Raw genomic sequence first — 21878 nt, 5'->3', positions numbered from 1 at the left:
CTCACCAGACTGCTGTTGTCTTTTCCCAGGCATTGTCAATCAGTTATGATCATAGAGTACCTCAGGGATGACGTGTTTTTGTAGGCCAACCCGGAAGTTAGAGGGGCACGGGTTCCCTTGATCAAAAGCCTATGCATTTTTCCCATAGACTTTTGGAAAATTGCAAAAAAATAAGCTCTATGTTTAACAAAGGTTTATGACACTTAAACTTTTTGTCTATCAAGATAATCTTTACAAGTTAACACATTTATACATTTTGAAGCCTAAATAAAGTCGTCAGATATAAAAAGCTAACAGTAGGTTAAAAAAAGACTACAGCACACCATGGTCGTGGATCAAAGTCACCACCACCAAGCTTCCTCAAACTTTATTTAAAAACATGCTCTCTGATTATGATCTGCACTTTGTATGAATACTTATCCACTTTTTCATGAGAAATGCTGTCCAAATGTCCTGTTTGATGACGTCTAAAGTCCCCACCAAAGGAAGTAGTCCCTTTTAGCAATTTGTTAGCAACCACCGTTTTTAAGACACAATAAAGGTTTAAACAATCACAAGCGGGTTATAACTGGTGTGTTTTATGTCATAGATCAAAACGTAAAAATATTTAGAGGCTTTGTTAACCACAGACCTTATTTCAGGCGATATAGCAAAAACCCATTCAAAAAACCCATTGAGTTCGGGGCGATGGAACCGGAAGTCCTAAAATGCTAACTCGCTTCCGGGTTTTGCCTACAAAAACACGTCATCTCTGAGGTCTCAGCAGAACAAAAGTGGGCGTTTCTGTATTTGTGGGTGTTTTCAAAATGAAAACGATCCCCTTAACCCGACCCCACCCACACTCTGACATGGGCAAATCAGGTAATGCTCTCAAAAATGCCCCTCTGTTTACGCCCCTCTGACCGTTATTGTCCTGCAGAGACCTGTTGCATGTGCTTAATGTGTTCATCGTAAAATGCTTTTTTTTAATGTTTATGTTTATATTTATATTTATATTTATGTTAATGGTAATATTAATATAGAATTATTATTATTATTTTGAGCAACAGAGATGGTGTGTCAGTGCACGTCCTCGCTTCTAGATGGCGCTGTCGGACAACATGATTCATTTATAAACATTTGCACGTGCTGTGAGTCTCTGAAACTCAACCTAGTTTTACTTCACAAAACTTTCAAAAAAGAGGTTTTGAATTAAAAATGTACTTTGACGGTAATGTAAACACATTTATCAAAAAATAGGAGCCGCAAAAATCTCGAATGAACACAGAACGCAAAATGAACAGCCTGTGGATGGGGAACGTGAGTTCTACAGATATAAACAACTTCTCTCTATACGTATTCTATGGCTTGTTTATATTTGGTACACGTATAAACGAGAACATGACACTAAAAGTATCAGGCAGTAAAGTTTGTGATGTCTGTGTTAATAGCTGGAGCCATACATGGATGAAGAGTTCATACACAGAGCTTTTGCTCAAATGGGAGAAACGGTGATGAGAGTCAGACTGATCCGAGACAAAATAACAGGGTGAAGAATACTATACTGAAGAATGTCTATCTATCCATACATCCACCCATACATCCATCCATCCATCCATCCATCCATCCATCTATCTCACTAATTGCCAGGATGTTGTTGATCTCTCCAGGGAAACGGCAGGATATGGCTTTGTGGAGCTGATAGATGAGACATCAGTAGAGAGATGCCTCCGCAAAGTGAATGGAAAACCTTTACCTGGTGCCACTCCTGTAATCATTCACAATTTACTATATATTCAGTTGAAGCGATGGCCAGTTCATATGTAAAATATGAGGCTGCAGAACATTTCATACAATAAGACTGTTCTGTCATAACCTTACATTATAATGCAATCTTTACAGCCAAAGAGGTTTAAGTTGAGTCGTACCACTTATGGGAAACATGGCGAAAGCCGGTAAGAAATCCATTTTTTCTTTTTATGAGTAGAATACCATATTATGTTTTGAATAAATATCTTTTGAAATGACTGGTGCAATATAGTGCTGCAAGCAACTAACTATTCAAAGAACATGGTGTGGACAGAAAGAAGTGAAACTTAGATGAAAATATATCAACATATTCTTTTTGTGGAGGATGAATATCGAATAGTGTTCAACACAATCAGCTTCAATAAACCTATAAACAGAATTCTTAATGTCAGAATTAAAGGATTAGTTCACTTTCAAATTAAAATGTCCTGATTATTTACTCACCCCCATGTCATCCAAGATGTTCATGTCTTTCTTTCTTCGGTCGAAAAGAAATGAAAGGATTAGTCCACTTTTAAATACACTTTTCCTGATAAATTTACTCACCCCCATGTCATCCAAGATGTTCATGTCTTTCTTTCGTCAGTCGAAAAGAAATGAAGGTTTTTGAGGAAAACATTCCAGGATTTTTCTCCTTACAGTGGATTTCAATGGCTACCAACAGACTGAAGGTCAAAATTACAGTTTCAGTGCAGCTTCAAGGGCTTTAAACAATACCAGATGAGTAATAAGGGTCTTATCTAGCGAATCGATCGGTCATTTTCGAAAAAAATACAACCTTTTATGCTTTATAAACAAAATATCGCCTTGAACATACTTTCCGCTTCCGCATTCTTCATAACGCTTACGCTGAATGTTCTACGCCTTCCCTATTCTACTTACAGAAAGAACGCGGCACCAGTTTCGTTTACTGAAACTGTAATTTTGACCTTCAACCTGTTGGTAGCCATTGAAATCCACTGTAAGGAGAAAAATCCTGGAATGTTTTCCTCAAAAAAATTTCTTTTCGACTGAAGAGAGAAAGACATGAACATCTTGGATGACATGGGGGTGAGTAAATTTATCAGGAAAAGTGTATTTAAAAGTGGACTAATCCTTTAAGGTTTTTGATGAAAACATTCCAGGATTTTTCTCCATATAGTGGACTTCAATGGAGCCCAAACGGTTGAAGGTCAAAATTACACTGCAGCTTCAAAACGTTCTACACGATCCCAAACGAGGAATGAGGGTCTTATCTAGAGAAACCAAAATTTTAACAATAAATGCTCATCTTGAACTAGCTCTCTTCTTCTCTATTAGAATTCCGGCAGTATAGACACTGCTAAGTGTATTACTGCCCTCCACAGGTTAAAGTTTGAACTAATTGTTATATACTTGCACTAGCATATTGTATATGATAATTTAGTTCTAACTTTGACCCATGGAGGGCAGTAATACACTTAGCAGTGTCTACACTGCCCGAATTCTAATAGAGAAGAAGAGCTGGTTCAAGATGAGCATTTATGGTTAAAACGTATAAAATAAAATAAAAAAATAAAAAAAATAGAAAATGAGCGATGGTTTCTCTAGATAAGACCCTTATGTCTCATCTGGGATTGTGTAGAATGTTTTGAAGCTGCAATGAAACTGTAATTTTGACCTTCAACCGTTTGGGCTCCATTGAAGTCCACTATATGGAGAAAAATCCTGGAAAATCCTTGTTTTCATCAAAAACCTTAATTTCTTTTCGACTGAAGAAAGAAATACATGAACAACTTGGATGACATGGGGGTGAGTAAATTATCAGGAAAATTTAATTTGAAAGTGAACTAATCCTTTAATAGTAATTCTGTACAAATCTGACATGCAGCTTCCAAAAGCTTTTGAGCTCAGGATTAATATTAGTATATTTTGTAGCTATTGCTTTTTATTATTTGCCAATTTAAAGCAAAATAATTGCTTTTATCTCATCCCTTAAATATCTTGAGGTTTAGTCATTTACAGTTCTCAGGAATATCCCGGTCAGTCAGGGATTATCAGAATGGAAATGTCCTGTGCAGTCAGAAAGTGGTCAACAGTATATAACCACAGGTGAAATAGAGTTCAGACAATTAAGTGAAAGTTAATGAACTGCTATAGATGTGGTAACTTTGGAGAACTCAATGTGATTCTTGCCTTAAATGATCCATTAAAACAGATGTTCTCAGCACTGTCTTATTGCTGTTCCTTACAGCTCTACATTCTCCCTCTTTGTGTCGGATCTCACCCCGGACGTGGATGATGGCATGTTGTATGAGTTCTTTAATTTTCATTTTTCATCTTGCTGCAGTGGGAAGATAGTTCTGGACAGCAGTGGATACTCAAAGTGAGACCTGATGAACAAGTTCCTGTCAAATGTTTTCCTCTTCATTCCTGTACATTTCCTTCTGCTGGTTCCTGTTGTTTGTAGGTGCTGTGGTTTTGTGAGCTTTGAGAGCGAGAGAGAGCAGAGACGGGCTCTGGCAGAACTCCAGGGTGCTTGTGGACTCGGGAAGAAACCTTTACGCCTCAGTCTGGCTGCAAATAAACTGTGAGTATTTGTTATGATAGGAAATTATGTGATGAGGTTGCATTTTGTTTCTCTTTCTTTGTTCATCTGGACACAAACTTTGCCTTTGATAAAAAAAATACATTACCATTCAAAAGTTTTATTCAAATAATTAAAACTTTTATTCAGCAAGGACACATCAAATTCCTCAAAAGTGACAGTAAAGACATTTATAATGTTACAAAAGATTTCTATTTCAAATAATGCTGTTCTTTTGAACTTTTTGTTTGTCAAAAAATGTATCACTGACCATCGTTTCCACAAAAATATCTATTTTTAATATAAGAAATGTTTCTTGAGCATCAAATCAGTGTGTTAGAATGATTTCTGAAGGATCATGTGACACTGAAGACTTGAGTAATAATGCTGAAAATTCAGCTTTGCCATCACAGGAAAAAATACAATATATTATTATTATTATTATTATTGTTACAATACATTTTACAGTATATGTGACCCTGGACCACAAAACCAGTCATAAGGGTCAATTTTTTTGAAACTGAGATTTATACATCACCTGAAATCTGAGTAAATAAGCTTTCCATTGATGTATGGTTTGATAGGATAGGACAATATTTGGATATGAATATGGAAAATATAAAAATATGGAATCTGAGGTTGCAAAAAAATCAAAATATTGAGAAAATCCCCTTTAAAGTTGTCCATATGAAGTCCTTAGCAATGCATATCCACTCACAAATATACATTTTTGATATATTTATGGTAGGAAATTTACAAAATATCTTCATGGAACATGATCTTTACTTAATATCCTAATGATTTTTACCATAAAAGAAAAATCTATAATTTTGACCCATACAATGTATTGTTGGCTATTGCTACAAATATAACCGTGTGACAAATGACTGGTTTTATGGTCCAGGGTCACATATTACAATAAAAAAGCCGGTATTTTAAATTTGATTTCACAATATTACTGTTTTTACTGTATTTTTGATCAAATAAATGCAGCCTCAGTGAACGTAAGACTTCTTTTTAAAACCTCACTGACCACAAACCTTTGAACGGTATATAAAAAGAAGCATTTCTCAGTGTAAAGTGTAGTAGGATGATACCCTACTACACTTTACACTGAGAAATGCTTCTTTATATTGTCCATAGCAAAAGTGGCTTACATGTCAACATTTATTAAATTAGGATTTTGATCAAATCCCAAACCTCAAGTACTGTATAAACAATGCTGTTATCACAAAAAAGTTGACATTAATGCGTCTAATCCTTCCCTCCACTAGGAAGAAGAAAGAGTCGCCTGAGAACCAAAATACGCAATTCTATGCAGACAACTACAACATCAGTAACTCATATCTGAACCAGTACTATTACCCACAATACTCCAGCAATTCATCTACATATGTCTGGAACTATGATTACAACTACTTAAATCATTCCCAAAACATCCTACAGGTAGATGTACAGGTAAAATCTTTCAGGACATGCCAAATGTGCCTTAATCAATCAGACTGAATTCTATCCCTTGCTTTTTTATCAGATGGTGTTATATTCAGTATTTTGTTTTCCTTGGTGTCTAATAAATTTGTTTTTGAAATCGCAGGGTGAAGAGATGGAAGATGATGAGCTAGAGTGTATGTTTTTATTTGCATATTGGACATGTTACCTAACTTTATTTTACTCTTTGGGCTCAGTAATTCCACAAAAGTAACACAGCTTTTAATTGTGACCTGGCTTCTTCAAAATTACACTATATAAAAGCCTTGATTTCAGCACATGGGCTGTCTTACACTTGTATCTTGTTTCTCTGTGTTGCAGATCCAGACTCTGAGATAAATGTGATGGAGGCAAATGAGAGATTTATGGACCAGAGTGAGGAACTTTACAGTGCTCTGATAGATTGTTTCTTCCAGCCTCCTGAATCATGGGACGGGGTCACCTGTAGTGTTACATGTTACCTACCAGAACCAATTTATCAACATGAGGATATGGACTGAGTATATGTACTCTTATTTGTTCACATTTACTGTTTGTTTGTATTACAAATCACCCATTATTAAGGTAACTGACGATGTAGATGAAATCATTAAATAATTGAATTAATAATATTAGTTGATTTTTTTTTTTTTTTTTTTTAAGAATGCAGCTTATGCAACACTGTATGTGATTTATAATGTCACTGTAGAAGTGTATAATTGAAATTAATTCATGTTTGTTTGTTTTGCCGTGTTGTTTTGGTGGGAAGTGTACAATAAACGTTAAGTTTAGTAAAATAAATAACTGAAATAAGTTTTGGTTTGAACAGCAATTTCTTGTTTTTTTTTTCCATTAAAAGATGGTTTAAAGCATTACATATTTTGTCCATCTAGTGTTATGCATATAACAAATCCAAAGCTAACTAGTTTGGGACCAAGTATTGATTTGTACTCACTCACTCACTTATTTATTCATTCATTTATTACAGCAAGTACAGTGTTAACAACAAAAACATGTTACAAATACAAAAACAAATACAGGGATGGTGATAAAATATAAACACTAAAGTATCAGTGGAAAATAATAAAGGATAAAAAAAATTAAATGAAATAAGAAAGTCATGTATATATAAAAAGAGACTTGTATATAGTTTTTACTTTACTAAATCACAGTCTAGTAAGGTATTTGTGGCATCACGTGCTCTTGCAGGCTCTGCCTCTTAGCGGAAGTACAAAGTGCCTTCAGACCGGAAGTCCCAAGTGAGGAGCGGCCCTGAGCTTAAGTAAGATCATCATATTTATTCCTCAGAATTAAGAAAAACAACGCAATGACCGGTTTAATATATATGCAGAATGGTCAAGAAAGCGTCTTTAGATGTCAGACGAGGTTAAATGCGGATGGTCTAATGCAGCATAATGATGTTTTTTGTGTCAGTATATTTATGCTAATACTATTGACGGGTGTTGTTTTTGTGCTTTAACGGGTTTTTGTGGTTTTCTGTGGTATTTAAAAGTAAACGTCTGTTGACGTTTTATAAGTAAAACATAATCATTTTATCATGTCGCAAAAGTTTCCAGCGGTGTTTTACGTCATTAAGGGTGTTATAGTTAGTTAGCTCACGAGCTTAGCATTCACTGATCTGGGGTCAGTTTCTCTTATGTTCAGCTAAAAAGAAAACGTCACTTATTCTAGTAAAATAACATAAGTTACATTATTTGTTAGTATCGCCTCTTTACCTGTTGTATATACTATTAGTATGGTCATTTACATATATCATGGTTTTATACAAGTATTTAATCGTTCCTAAATCACTCAATTTAACAGAATAACAGTACTAGTGCTCTATATTGACTGTTATTGCAGGTTTAACTAAACTGAGTGATGCTGGTGATTCACCCTGACTTGTTGACAATATAAAATGAGTAAGCAGTTTAACACCACATCGTGTCTGTCATGTTTAGAGATGAAACGGACAACGGAAAATTTCATTTCGTGATTATAGTGACCAAAATGATCACATTTATCAATATTATTATGGTATTATTCATAAAATATGATGGAAATGTTCAGCTCTATGAATTTTTGTGTGCATAAACATTAAAGTAATAGCGTAACATTTACAACAACGGAATTTTAAATGTTGGTGGGGTGACTAACATAATATGTTGTCTACTAACATGTACTACATGTTCAAAAATGTATAGAAAACCTCACATTTCAACCTTTAAATCATTTTTAAGAGAAAGGATGAGTCAAAATGATAAATTATTATAGGTATTTTATCTGTGCATAAAAATTCTGCCCGATTTTGACATTGGTCTGAACAAAAATGGTCAAACTTTTCTAAAGACGGTTGGTTTTCTTCAGAGAAAACATTCATATAATTTATTCATTCATGCAGTCATTTATATAATTTCCCTCAGCACTCGTTTGAAAAGGTTGTGAGGTTGGAAAACCTCTTCTTCATATTAACAAAACGCAAAAAGTATTACAGTGAGTTTTTCATTTTGCTGTATTCAAATATTTTAATGTTTTTCATCAAACTATTAATTGTTTCATCCCTAGTCATTAATGTTTTACATGTATGAGACTGTTAATTTAATACTTTCTATGTTAATCTTCAACCTTTAGTTCACCATCACTGCAAGTGAAAGTTATTCAGGCAGTATGCACTACAGTTTGTAGGCTTTAAAGTGCATCCTTATACCTAGAATAGTGCTGTGATCTGGGCTGTTAATATCATGTTGTGTTTATCTGGTTATCTAATCATCACCGAGCATGTGACATTACACACTGTTCCTTATACTTGCAGTAAAAGCCACAAGGCGGCTGCAATGAAAAAGGCATTGTAGTATATAATGTTATAATTACTGTTTCTCTGTCCTCTGCATTTTTAGGCACTGATATATACTTCCTGCTGTAGTTTCCTCTAGCCCTTTCTCCCGAGGCATCCGTCAGAGCCAGCAGAATATCCTGCAGTCATGTCGTACGGAAGGACAGAGCAGCGTGCCCCACCAAAAGACTTCAGCAGCCTCATCCAGACATGCAGCTCCAACATTCAAAAGATCACACAGAACAGTGAGTGTCTGGAGATTGTTGGATCTGTGTTGGTTATTACTCTGTTGATCTGAAAGTGCCAGTTAGTAGCAATTAATTTAAAGATACTATTAGGCATAGTGAAAGACAACATAGTGAAAGGTTCATGGTAGGCCTGCACGATTCTGGGAAAAATATGAATCACGATTTTTTAGCTTAGAATTGATATCACGATTCTCTACAACGATTTTTTTTCTCATGAAATGTAATGTTTATTGCACACATGAACCATGACAAAACAAAGCAAAGCATACTTTGCAAATCACACCAGATTGACCCTCGTCTTCTTGCTTGAATCCAAAATACTTCCACACCACCGAATGTGAGCCTTTTTTCGGAACAAGTTGAGACTGAGTGGTTGGCTGATTCTCGTCACAAGGACCTGGGTTTTCATCAATATCCATTTTGTTTATTTCCGAACTACCGCGCTCGCTCGACGAGTGAAACACGAGACTAAAAGGCGCTTTGTCGTTGGCTGAGGGTGAAGCCCTGTGAGAGCGGTCCTTTCAAAATAAAGGCTGATTTTTTTATTTATTTTTTTAAATCGAAGTCATTTAAAAATTAAATCGTGAACAGGGTGAATCGAGATCGCGATTTTATAACGATTTATCGTGCAGGCCTAGTTCATGTCATGATGAATAAAGTCTGCATAAATCCATGAATGAAATTTCTGTCATTAAGTACGCACCCTCATGTTCCAAACCCGCAAGACCTTCGTTCATCTTCAGAACACAAATTAAGATATTTTTGATGAAATCTGAGAGAAATTACCACATTCAAGGTCCAGAGAAGTAGTAAAGACATCATTAAAACAGTCAACGTGACTATAGTGGTTCAACCTTAATGTTATGAAGCGACAAGAATACTTTTTGTGCGCAAAAGCGAAATAAAAATAACGACTTTATTCAACAATTTTTCCTCTTCCCTGTCAGTCTCCTATGCAGTTCACGCAGTGAACGCAGTGCAGAGCTTCCGTGTTCTATGTCAGAACACAGACGCTGTACTGAACGGCCAATACAGAGATGGCTTTCGGACGTAAACACAGAAAGTCTGCACTGCGTTCACTGCGCCAACTGCGTAGGAGACTGACAAAAATGATTCTCGTCGCTTCATAACAAACCACTGTAGTCACATTGACTATTTTAGTGTTTTAACTATTTTGTCTTTACTACTTCTCTGGAACTTGAATGTGGTAATTTTGTTGCTTTCTATAGGAGATAAAAAAAAAAAACCTCTCGGATTCCATAAAAAATGTTTTAATTTGTTTTCCGAATTAGTAATTAATGACAGAAATTACATTTTTTGGGTGAAATAACTCTTTAAAGGAAGCATGTTGTGCATAAGATGAATTAGAAAAAAAATTAAAGTGGAAAATAACTCTGAATTTTCTGACATGAATTAATTTCTTGAAGAAAATGTTTTATATTTTATTCTCAAATTAAAAGTAAAAAAGATAAGATATTATAATTTATATAAAGAAATAAAGCCTGTTTGTATGTCCCTTAAGATCTTTGTGACATTATTTTGTGGTAACTGCACTTTTTCCGTGACCTTCTCTGCCATTTTCTCAGTCATTTCCATCATTTGGTATTTCAAAAATTTGTTCAATAAAGAATTCTGATCCATGAAATAGTCATGATACAGCTCTGAGAAGTTGAAGTAATATTGTAAAATATTTAAAGTATTGCAATATACATTGCAAGAATAAATGTAATATATTCTTGCAACGTCATTGGCTTTGACATTACAAGAATATATTACATTTTAAAAAATATTCATATTTTATAATGTAATTTATTCTTGCAATGTCAAAGCAGAATTTTCATCTCTTGATATATTTGTTTTTATTAAGAATTTCAAAATTAATTGGGAGTTTTTACATTAATTGGGAATTAAACAGGATTTTATTTCTGACTAATTGGGACTTTTGGACTAATTTAGTATTTTGTATTTTGCTTTTACTTTTTTTTCGATGTACAAAATAATATTTCTTGTTTTGTATTTCTGTTTTGATGTGAAATATGATTTGGAAATTTCTTCATTTGATTCAGTACTGTTTGTTTCTGAGAGACCTGCATTGACTCTACAGAGCTGGATTTTAAAGTAACTTTGTGTTTTCTATAATAGCGGCTCAAATCAAGAGCATGGTAAACCAACTGGGAACAAAACAAGACACCAGTGAACTGCGAGAGAGACTGTGAGTGTGTTTAACTCTTGATTTATTTTTGGCTGTGCACTTCCTGTTCCGCTTGTGCCCTTGTATTCTCAGTATGTGTGATTTGTTTACAGTCAGCAGGTGCAGCACTACACAAACCAGCTGGCCAAGGAGACCAACAAACACCTGAAAGACCTCGGCGTACTCTCTCTACCCGTCTCCCTGTCTGAACAGGTACGTTTGTATGTGCAGGCTCCCATTTTAACCTCCAAAGCAATGTTTACATGAAGCATAAGGAAATTTAAAAAATGTTTACATATAGCATAAGGAAATGAAAATAAAAATGAGAAGGTCAGGTCAAGGTGTTGTTGAATTGCTTATAATATATATTGTCTGAATCGTCTAGTTAAAATCATTGATTTTTATCTTTAAACAGAGACAGCAGAAAATCCAGAAGGACCGGCTGATGAATGACTTCTCCGCTGCTCTAAACAACTTCCAGGCAGTGCAGCGTCGAGCCGCCGAGAAAGAGAAGGAATCTGTGGCCAGAGCCCGAGCGGGGTCTCGCCTCTCTGTAAGATACACTTATGGGTCTTTTAGGAATAATGTTTCCACATTAGCTCTGATCAAACCCTTGTGAACTGTTTCCATAGGCAGCTAGTTAAGGCAGAATCCTTGTATGTGACACTGCCATTCATGCTCGTCATGCAAAGACTTCTCCACATGTGAAAGTTTGCTTCTTCAGTGTTTGTACATTTACATTTATTTTGCAGCCTGACGTTAGAATGTTGATAACTTAAACCCAGAAATACCTTATACCCGAGTCGGAAATGAACGTGGGCTCAGGGCAAAAATGCCATCAAAATGAACAAAAATACCACCCAAATTCAAGATAAGGAGGCAAAATAATGTCCCTGTACAATTAAACTAAATCTATTATGACTGTCACAATTAAAGTAAAATGTGAAAATGAATAAAAAATGTCAGTTGAGGCATTGTATTTAGATAAACTGATGTTGCATCCAAGATTTCAGTCAATCAATCAATCAATCAATCAATCAATCAATCAATCAATCAATCAATCAATCAATCAATCAATCAATCAGCCAGTCAGCCAGTCAGCCAGTCAGCCAGTCAGTCAGTCAGTCAGCATCACAACAAACACCAGCAATTTTTGAAGCATTAGGCATTATAACCAATCAGAAAACATTCTGTTGAGTATATGAATGGAATGACCAATCAGAGGTGTTTAGATCAGTGACCAGTGATGAAGAAATCTGCAGAAAGCAACATTATTCAGTGCACTCGCTCAATGACTAATTCTGTACTCTTGCAGATTCTCTCATTATGAACAACAAAATTCAGATACTATGTAAATGAGGTTTATTTCGCAGTGTAGATCACTGCGGTGATTAAAACAGGAGTTTTTGGGAAAAAAAAATAACAGGAGGAAAAAAATAATTCTGCCCTTTTTTGTGTGTGTGCAAAACTGATTCCCTCAAAGTCTTGCAGGGTTTCTGCGGGTCTTAAAAAGCCTTAATTCACCCTTACACAAATTAAGGCCTTAAAAGTTCTTAAATCAGAGCAGTCTTAAATTCATATAGGTATGGCATTAATGTTTCATGCATTGTGAAAAATAAAATTATAATAATATTTTCATCTGTATTATTGTCCTGTTTTCCAATATAAATATCTAAACATGTTTGATACATTGTTATTTACTTGAGATGCAAATGTAAAATGAAGTCTTGGAAAAATTAAATAATTAAGTCAGTTTATGATTAAAACAAGACCAAATATCTGACAATGAGTTAAGAAACTTCCATTTGAATTAAGTAGATTTTTCTGAGCCCTTTGCCAGATATTTGTTCTTGTTTTAATCATAAACTTGTTTCATTTTGATCAGTTTCACAGAAAACAAGACTTTATATTTTATGTAATTTTGGGTCTCAAGTAAATGTATGTTGATTTAAGAATCTTTAGACATTTGCACTAAAAAACAAGACAAAAATACTGAGGAAGAACCACAATATTCTTATGGTTGGGAGCAGAGCGATTCAAGCTACTTTTTATTTGTAAAAATAATTAACATTATTAGACATTTACATTTAGAGAACATATTGACACATTGATTTCCCCTACATTTTCTTTATTTGGTCTTGAAAAGGTCTTAAAGTCTTAAATTTACCTTCATAAAACTGCAGAAACCACAAGTTTGTAAAATTGGTTCCTGATGCTAATCTATGTTATTAATGTTTAAAATATTCATACAGTAATCTTCAGTATTAAGTGAAGTGCTTTTTTATTGTGATTTACTTTAGGCTGACGATGGAGGTCATGAAGAGCAGCTGGTCTCCTTTGATAAGTATGTCTCAGATATTCCCTGATTATGAGCTAAAATTAAGAGTGTGAGTTATAAGTAAAAGCATTGCAGTTGAAAACATTCTGCTTGTGTGTGTGCAGTAATGATGACTGGGGTAAGACCACCATTCAGACAGAAGACGTGGCCATAACAGAGGAGGACCTGGAGCTTATTAAAGAAAGAGAAACTGCAATTCGACAACTTGAGGTTAGCTTCCTCTTTTCCTGCCAGAACTACCCGTTGCACACATTTACACACATTCCATTCTTCCTCCTTTTTTTTTTGCCTAATGTGCCAGTTTGAAACTTAAGATGCTGCAGCACAACTGAGGTTAACCACTTGAACAATCTATAGCTGTCATTATTATACAGTATAGTAACCCTGTTTACACCTGCTGTTAACATGAAGTGCATTTTTGTATTTGAGTTACGCATTTGTTGTCATCTGTAATTTTGCTTACTACCTCGTCTGTTATTGCAGTCAGACATTTTGGATGTGAATCAGATTTTCAAGGATCTTGCTGTGATGATCCATGATCAGGGTGAAATGATAGGTAAGTTCAGTCTGTCTTTATATGTCCGCACACTGCTGCTATTTATATGGGGATATTTAACCAAATTCATGTATTATTCACACAACCTGTATGACTTTATTCCATGGAACCAAAAGGTGAATTTTTGATATACTAGCTGTTTTGTCCCATGCAATTACAATTAATGGGAGATCTGAATGGGATCTAAAACTAGTGAACTATTGAACTAGTGAAATAGTGACTAGTTAAAAGATTGTTAGCTGGTCATTTTGTACCAAGACCAATAAACAAAAAAAGCTGGGATTTTTTTTTTTTTTGGCCAATGAAGCTTTATGCAATTATTTATAATACATCTGATCATTCTGCACAATCTAGAAACAATGTGAATCAACACCACAACAACTAAAGCAGCAAACTTTGTGAAACACAACATTTGTGTTTTACTGCCAGTATTTTTGGCTGTATTATTGGGTGATATAGAGTGACAACTGATATTTATATGTATTTTATGTAAGTAATCTGTTATATTTTTTAAAAGATCTTATTGATTTACATCAGTCACATTTGCTCCATTGTCAAAGCATCTGAATCATGAGATACACTTGTATCTTTTATGTTTTCATCTAGTATTAAGAGCTTTTTGGTCGATTGGATCACAAGTGGACGACACTAAATACAGGTGTAAATGTTTTGAGCTTGTCCACTTTTGACCACTTCCAGAGGTATTCAAAACACATTTGACTGGATTGCTTTCATAGTGGAAACGCTCATTAAAGATGCCTTCTCTCCACCTACTGACCTAACGCGTAAACATTTTTGGAAGCATGCTAACCAGATGGGATTTAAACTTTGACAACTGAAAACCCAAGTTTAGTTTTAAGACGAAAAAAAGTACCAAGCAGAATATTTCTTCACCATTCCTGATTTCTAACACACATTCACTGCTCTTCGGCCAGTCTTGCAGCTGTCAGAGCATAAGTGAAAGCTGATGCTCTCCATATTTTTTTCTTTCATCTCTAGGCATGTTCATATGTAAATTGCGCAAGCTTATTTTGTTCATTAGATCAAAAGATCTGAAAAAACCCATATATTTACCAGCTCATAGGCCCTGCCCTTGAAGAAATCAGGACAGAAGTGGTTTAAAGTGGACAAAAGAGACAGATTAACATACCAGGTGTAAACGGGTATGTGCCTCTCTCATCCACTTGTGATCAGGGTGGAAACAGGGCCTATGTTAATAATGGAAACTGAGTATGTTTAACATCAGGTTGTCTAAACAGGTTGTAATCTCTAAGTGCAAGTAAATATGTGTGATTACAGATAGCATAGAGGCTAATGTGGAAAGTGCAGAAGTGCATGTGGAGAGAGGAGCTGAGCAACTCCAGAGAGCAGCTCAGTATCAGGTACAGTAAAAGCTTCAGCATTACACACACACACACAGCTATGGCATTTTTTTTTGAGCATCATACATGAATTCTCAGTTAGAATAACTGTCTTTGATACCCAAAAAGTAGGTAATCAGCATGTCTTCTTAGTCGCTTTGGGAGAACAACATCTGCTATAGACATTAATGTAAATTAGAGTTTCAGTTGGGGCAAATCGATTCACTTATTATTGACAATTCGTTAGAAGTATGTCAAAATATGTAGCAAGATGGCAGAATCTAAAACCATGCAGGTTGCATACATGCTGTTTGATGATATTTTCTTTCCTTCACCGTAGCAAAAGTCTCGTAAGAAGATGTGCATCCTTGGAGTGGTCCTTTCCTTAGTGATCGTCATCATCAGCATTATTATCTGGCAGACTACCAAATGAAGATCATTCCTCTTCACTTCCCTATTTTCTCTCATTTCTTTAATTTATTTTCTTGCTCGCAAACCCAATGCCATCCACATGGGAAGGGAGGTCAAAGGCTCTCAGCAGCACCTATGGGTCCATCTCTGTAGGTTTGCTGGGTTAGATACAGTATGAAGTGGCTAAAGCGAATGTTACATTCCCTAGCCTCTCCCCTCCAGCCCTTTAGTTTGTAATGAAGAAGGATGAGCTCACGGATAGGGTGGGGGAAAAAAACAAGTGATATAAATTGATATAACATTTCATTTTGATTCTTGTGATACATTTCTAGCACTAACACTACTTTACATTTCTTAATAAAACCAGGTTGTTTCATTTTAAGAAATTTATTGGAATAAGATAAGGTGTAAAACTGGCATTTGATGACTGAAGGTTTTTTTTACGTCTTACTGTAATATAATTTTGGCTTTAGATGTCTTGTTATAATGTACATTTCCAACATTTCAAAGTTCAAGTCACTCCAAAGGTTAACAATAAAATGCTTAGATGAGCTGCAAAATTAACCGTATATTGTTGATACCGTATAACAGTAGATCAGAAGAATTGCAAGTGTGAAGCAGCAATGATACCTAAAGCTCAAACATCTCTGAACTTCAGTTTCAATACTGTTAGTGGTGTTAACGCATAGGTTTATTATACAGGTCTGTTATATGGTGGTCATATAGCTGTAAATGTGTTGTATAAGAACTTGTAATCAATATTATGGCTGAAACAAATTTGTATATTACAAAAGTCTGAAAAGTCTGCACAGTACATTAAAATTATGTAAAAAGAATTGCACCCATACTTTTAGAACATGCAAAAATGAATGTCTTTTTCCTTTTTTAAAAATTGATTTATATGACTTCTATGAGTACATGATTAAAGAAACATGTCTTAATCGAGTCTGCCTTCTTGATTCTCTCAAAATTATTCAAGCCACATTTAGCAGTGGTGAAATGAGCACTTTGAATGTGACTAGTCAGGATATGCTATATATTTCAGAAAGTACACGGTGTACACTATATTAACCCAGCAGTCTCTGCCGTCTTTTGATTGGCTTTGGTTGTGTGGGCTAATTAAAGTTTAGGGCTTTTATTACCCTCTATATAAAAATAGCCAAATATTAAACTTTGCCAAGCAACTAGTGTCCCACATTGTTTTTTGCTATGAGCATGAATGAAACCTCAAAATCTGTAGCTTGTTGAGGACACGTTTTTAAGGGATAATACTTGATCTAGAATTTTCATTTGGTGGATAATAAAATAACAAGCAACCCAGAAACAACCAGTGGGCACATTATAGCAGCTGCATAAAAAAGGCTTAAAACCACTCAGAACACCTTGGCAACCTCATAGCAATTCCCTGATCTTGTGGCACCAAGGGTTTTCTTTAAAAAAATGTAGTTGCTATATACATTCAGACATGCATGCTCACAATAGAAATATAGATTCAACAGCAGATGTCAGTGTTGAACAAGTTTTACCTCATTACCTCTACTGAAAGTATATCCCTCAGTACTGTCCAAGTCATGTGTGTGTGTGTTGTGCATTCTTTTATTTAGAATTGATACTTGTGTAGTTCATTACCAATTAAACTTCTACCAATGTGATGGTTTTCCATGTTTTCAAACTCCTTCCAACGAAGTTCGACTTTCATTTGAACCTGGAGAAATAGTCATGTCAGTTTAACTCTGAATTAAAAACACATGCATAAACCATGCCATTTAACAAAATGACTAACCTTTAGTTCTCATCGTCTGACTCGATATTAGTCTGACTAAGCCTCTGCTTGAACCCAGAGATCATGATGGATGTGTTGCTCACATTCTGTGGTGGAGCAGTCAGGAGTTAATGCCAAGGAGCAATGTGCCCTTTGCAGACAAATAACTGATGGTTATGAAAACACTCAAGTGTTTTATTATATAAATGCTGTGTGTTACACTGCTCTTCGTTTGTTGTCAGTGAATTATGAAGTTCACCGAAATTACAAACTATCAGTCTGTGTATGTCCATTGTGATTATTTTGGATGGACATAATTACAGATTGAAAAGCATGACCATATGCCGAAAAGATTGTCCCCGCTTGCAGTATTCATGGTCTTGCCATGTAAAGTTAGCAATTATTAGCATGGTAAAACATTCAAATGAGGCAAAATACAGGGGCTGTAAAGTGACGGTATGGCAAGGGAAATTCCTGGCTTGGTTACACACCACTGTCTGCCGCAGGGAAGACCTTATTCAACCTTGTCTGAGATTTCCCATCAGTACTACTCATGTCCCTCATTTCATGCTCCCTGTTGCTGGGCTGCATCCTCAAACGAATCCTGGAAATGGCGTGGGATTCATCAGGCTGGATAATGGGAATGGATACGGTTCAAGACTTTGATATTCGGCTCTCCTCATGTGCATCTGTTGCTTAATCTGGCTCCAAACCTCCAGCTGAGCTGTCACCATGAGCCCAGAGTGTTCACTTGTTTGATCTTCAGTGAGTGCACCAAGAACATCAGGCTTGTCTTTTCTGGAAGTTCAGAACATAGTTTTCAGGACCATGTAGTTTTGAAAGGCTGCTTTCTCCTTCACAATCCACACTAGTTCAACACCGGTACCAAACTTGTCTGAATACTAAGACATTTTCTTCACTTCTGGACACATTTTTAAGGTTTTAAGTCCATTTTAAAGCTGCAATCTGTGAGTTTTGCCTCTTTGTCGCCATCTCTGTTCGAAACCTACAATTGCAGTTATTTGCAGATTTATCATCTTTACGTGGGTTGTGCATTGGCACGGCTCCTTAGTGCGGATGAATTTAATGTTTTGAGGAGAATGTGTGGCTGTCAGTCACCAAACCGATCAATACTGTACAATATATTGTGCTACCAACGGTGATTAAATCTAATGATCGCTTAGCTCATATCACATCAAACCATGCAAATTCTTATTATTGTTATACTTTGTTCTCAAATTGTTAATGTAAACAACATCAGTGTTGCGTGACTACTATATTTAGTGTGTATTAGCGTTAGCTGTAGATTTCAATTTCTGTACAGTCTAATCTCTAACGTTAATTTGTCATACCATACAATCCGCCATCAAAATGATGTTTAATTATTCCAGCTGCTGTGAGAAAAGGCTATAAATGATCCGTTACCTGCAGCATCCTCAGATGAGATAGCCTACTAGCTGGGACTCCTTCTTTATGTAAACAGACGTGATGTAATGACGTAAAGATGAATGGCGGCATGCTCGAATTTCCCACAGAAACCTACCAGTACAACCCGAATTAGAAAACATTATTACAAGCTTACCGTTGTGAATTGGTCTAAGGTAAGGAGATAGTTTTGAACACTGGCTGGTTATGTACTTGATCAAAAAAATGATTTTGGATCATTTTTAACCAAAAAAAAGTTACGGACAGCAGCTTTAAGCAACAAAAGTTGTTGGGTTGTTGCAATAGTCCTACCACACACACAAAAAAACCTGGATCGGTGCCCAAATCCTGCTTCTGAACTGGCCACAAAACCTTGCTTGTCTCCTTCAAGGGAACCGGTGACCTAGGTGTGCAGAGCTTTCACAGCAGACCAAATAAATGGAAATGGGTTCTTCAGCATCCATTTAGTTTGTCTTACTACCATCTTTCTGATAATAAAAAATGGCCAAGCTCATTTTATCCTCTCCCAAGTGTTGCACTTGATGTGTACTTCCAGTCTTGTGAAGTCCATGAGACTGAAGGCAGGGTTCCTCATATCTGGCCTGGGAAGGCCCAATAGTTTAGCTTCAGCCCTAATCAAAGACACATGAGCAAGCAAATCAAAGTCTTCATAGTTACTACAAATATACAGATAGGTGAGTTTGTTTGAACTAAACTCCCTGCATCGGACCCTCACATCCTCCAGGGGTGGATTTGAAGAACCTTGCTTTAGGGTGCAGGCCGTGTGTCCACCAGAGCGTTTTTAGCCAGCTGAAAACGCCCGTCTGTGAGCGCTTGAGAGCGCTTCATCAGCTGTGCAGCGTTTTTTTCCGTTGAGACGCTTTGTTGCTATGATATGGAATATCCGCGGCACTGTTACTTATGACTGATTTTGCAGGTAATTTGTCTCGTTACGCTCTCTGCATTTAAAAAACGCGGCGTTCCCATTGAAAACAATTGAAAAAGTACGCTAGCAGCTGGAAAAAACGCTTTGGTGGACACATGGTCTAAAGGGTGCTCAGGAGTGCCTTGGTTCTGGCTGCTATGCATCCTCATTACTGCAGACTCCCAAGATCTAGGTCCCTAGATCAATATATTAACCCTCCACCACCCCACCCCTAAAAAATAAAATGTCTTCCGAATATTACTGTTGATTATTATTCTGTAGGCCTATTTAGACTACAATTCACATGTTTGGGGTCAATATAATGTTAATAAACATTTATATGTGAAAAACACTGGTCTACAGCCTACATGCTTCTGAAATAAATGTAGTCAAACTTTACTAATTCTGGGTCACAAAAAAAAAAAAAAAAAATCTTGGGTTTTCAAGATGCTATTGGGTCAGTATACAACCCTTGACTTGGGAATGGTTGAGGATAAGTGAGTTATAAAGGTAAGGGATCTCAATTTAAACCAAAAATGACTAAATTATATCTTTGATTGGATCTATGAAAAAAAAATCTATGACTGGGTTTGGACAGTACTTGATTTTTAGTCAAATTGTGCAATCTAAAGCTGATATTGTGTCATACATGAAATGAATTGCATCATGTTATTCCTAGAAGTCGTGGATGATACAATCATAACGAAGCTTATATCACTCTGCTGAACAAATTGCACAACCTCAGCTATAGAATTTGTTTAGGAGGGGTGCAAAACTCAATTCTGGGAGGGGCACAGCCCTATAGAGTTTAGTTCCCTGCTCCAACACACATAGGCCTACCTGTAGTTTTCAAAAAAGCCTGAAGGACTTGATGAGCTTGATCAGGTGTGTTTAATTATTGAAGATAAACTCTGCAGGGCTGTGGCCCTCCAGGAATTGAATTTTGCACTGCTGTCATCCAGTGTCGTGCTCTCTTATTTGTTAATGTTTAATTTCGCAAAGGGACACATTTTGTAATTGCAGATAACTTCAACTTGAGCTCATAAATGCTTGCTGGACTGTGACAATAGATGCTCCATTTAATGAATAGGCCTAGACAAGTAAAGAAGTGCAGAGTAGTACTATGTACATGTTTTTTTTTTTTTTTTGTCTTTTGTTTTAAATCAAATAAATTTGATTGTATAACCCTTTTGCTGATTTTTAAAGTGTTACATAAACAGGAGAGGTGACAGGTACTATCTACACAATATACAGTGCCCTCCACAAATATTGGCACCCTTAGTAAATATGAGCAAAGGCGGCTGTGAAAATAAAATCTGCATTGTTTATCTTTTTGATCTTTCATTCAAAAAATTCACAAAATTCTAACCTGTCATTGAAGGAAAAGAATTGAAAATAGGGGAAAAGGCTCATTATACATTTTGGTGTGCTAAAAAATGTAAATGTGAATGGGAATATACTTCAGAGATATTTTACTCAGAAGTATTATTGGCATCCCTAGAAATTCTTCTGAGTAAAATATCTCTGAAGTATATTCCCATTCACATTTACATTTTTTAGCACACCAGGGTGACTAGGAGCATGAAATTGTGCAGCCATGACTTCCTGTTCCACAGGAGTACAAATATGTGTAAACACAAAGGCCAAATCCCCTTAATCATTCATCACAATGAGAAAAAACAAATAATATAGTTCTGATGTGCAGCAAAAGATTGTTGAGCTTTACAAAATAGAAAATGGGTATAAGAAAAAAGCTCACGCATTGAAAATCCCCATTTCCACCATCAGGGAAATAATTAAGAAGTTTCAATCAACTAAAGATGTTACAAATCTGCCTGGAAGAGGACGTGTGTCTAAATCGTCCTAATGCGTGGTGAGGAGGAAAGTTTGAGTGGCCAAAGACTCTTCAAGGATCACAGCAGGAGAATTGCAGAAATTAGTTGAGTCTTGAGTCTCAGAAAGCCTAAAAAAAATTACCAAACAGCACCTACATCCCCACAAGTTGTTCGGGAGGGTTTCAAGAAAAAA

The 21878-nt window shown here is 35.9% G+C and overlaps 2 protein-coding genes across 5 annotated transcripts; both read left to right on the top strand.

The window, feature by feature from the left end:
* Window positions 1–792: 792 nt before the first annotated feature.
* Window positions 793–6597, top strand: trnau1apa (tRNA selenocysteine 1 associated protein 1a). Of its 4 annotated transcripts, XM_048201975.1 has the most exons (10): window positions 910–1130; window positions 1240–1299; window positions 1431–1528; window positions 1650–1749; window positions 1882–1934; window positions 4001–4132; window positions 4217–4336; window positions 5608–5791; window positions 5928–5958; window positions 6143–6597. In XM_048201975.1, exons 2-10 carry the CDS (start codon window positions 1258–1260, stop codon window positions 6319–6321), a joined length of 939 nt encoding a protein of 312 aa, XP_048057932.1. In that variant the 5' UTR covers window positions 910–1130; window positions 1240–1257; the 3' UTR covers window positions 6322–6597. The 4 variants fall into 4 exon arrangements, with proteins under 4 accessions (XP_048057934.1, XP_048057932.1, XP_048057931.1 ...); XM_048201974.1 differs by having other exon boundaries at window positions 914–1299; XM_048201976.1 differs by having other exon boundaries at window positions 916–1299; window positions 5608–5779.
* A 358-nt stretch (window positions 6598–6955) lies between these two features.
* stx12 (syntaxin 12) lies at window positions 6956–16679 on the top strand. The gene is made up of 10 exons (XM_048201978.1): window positions 6956–7082; window positions 8698–8878; window positions 11024–11093; window positions 11186–11285; window positions 11488–11625; window positions 13373–13416; window positions 13515–13620; window positions 13894–13966; window positions 15266–15348; window positions 15668–16679. The coding sequence occupies exons 2-10, from the start codon at window positions 8782–8784 to the stop codon at window positions 15758–15760; spliced, it is 804 nt and encodes a 267-aa protein (XP_048057935.1). The 5' UTR covers window positions 6956–7082; window positions 8698–8781; the 3' UTR covers window positions 15761–16679.
* The last annotated feature ends 5199 nt before the right edge of the window (window positions 16680–21878 follow it).

This window comes from Megalobrama amblycephala, linkage group LG9, assembly GCF_018812025.1.
Source record: "Megalobrama amblycephala isolate DHTTF-2021 linkage group LG9, ASM1881202v1, whole genome shotgun sequence".
NCBI lineage: Eukaryota > Metazoa > Chordata > Actinopteri > Cypriniformes > Xenocyprididae > Megalobrama > Megalobrama amblycephala.
The sequence above is the reverse complement of the archived record's forward strand: the minus strand, read 5'-3'. Positions and strand labels throughout refer to the sequence as shown.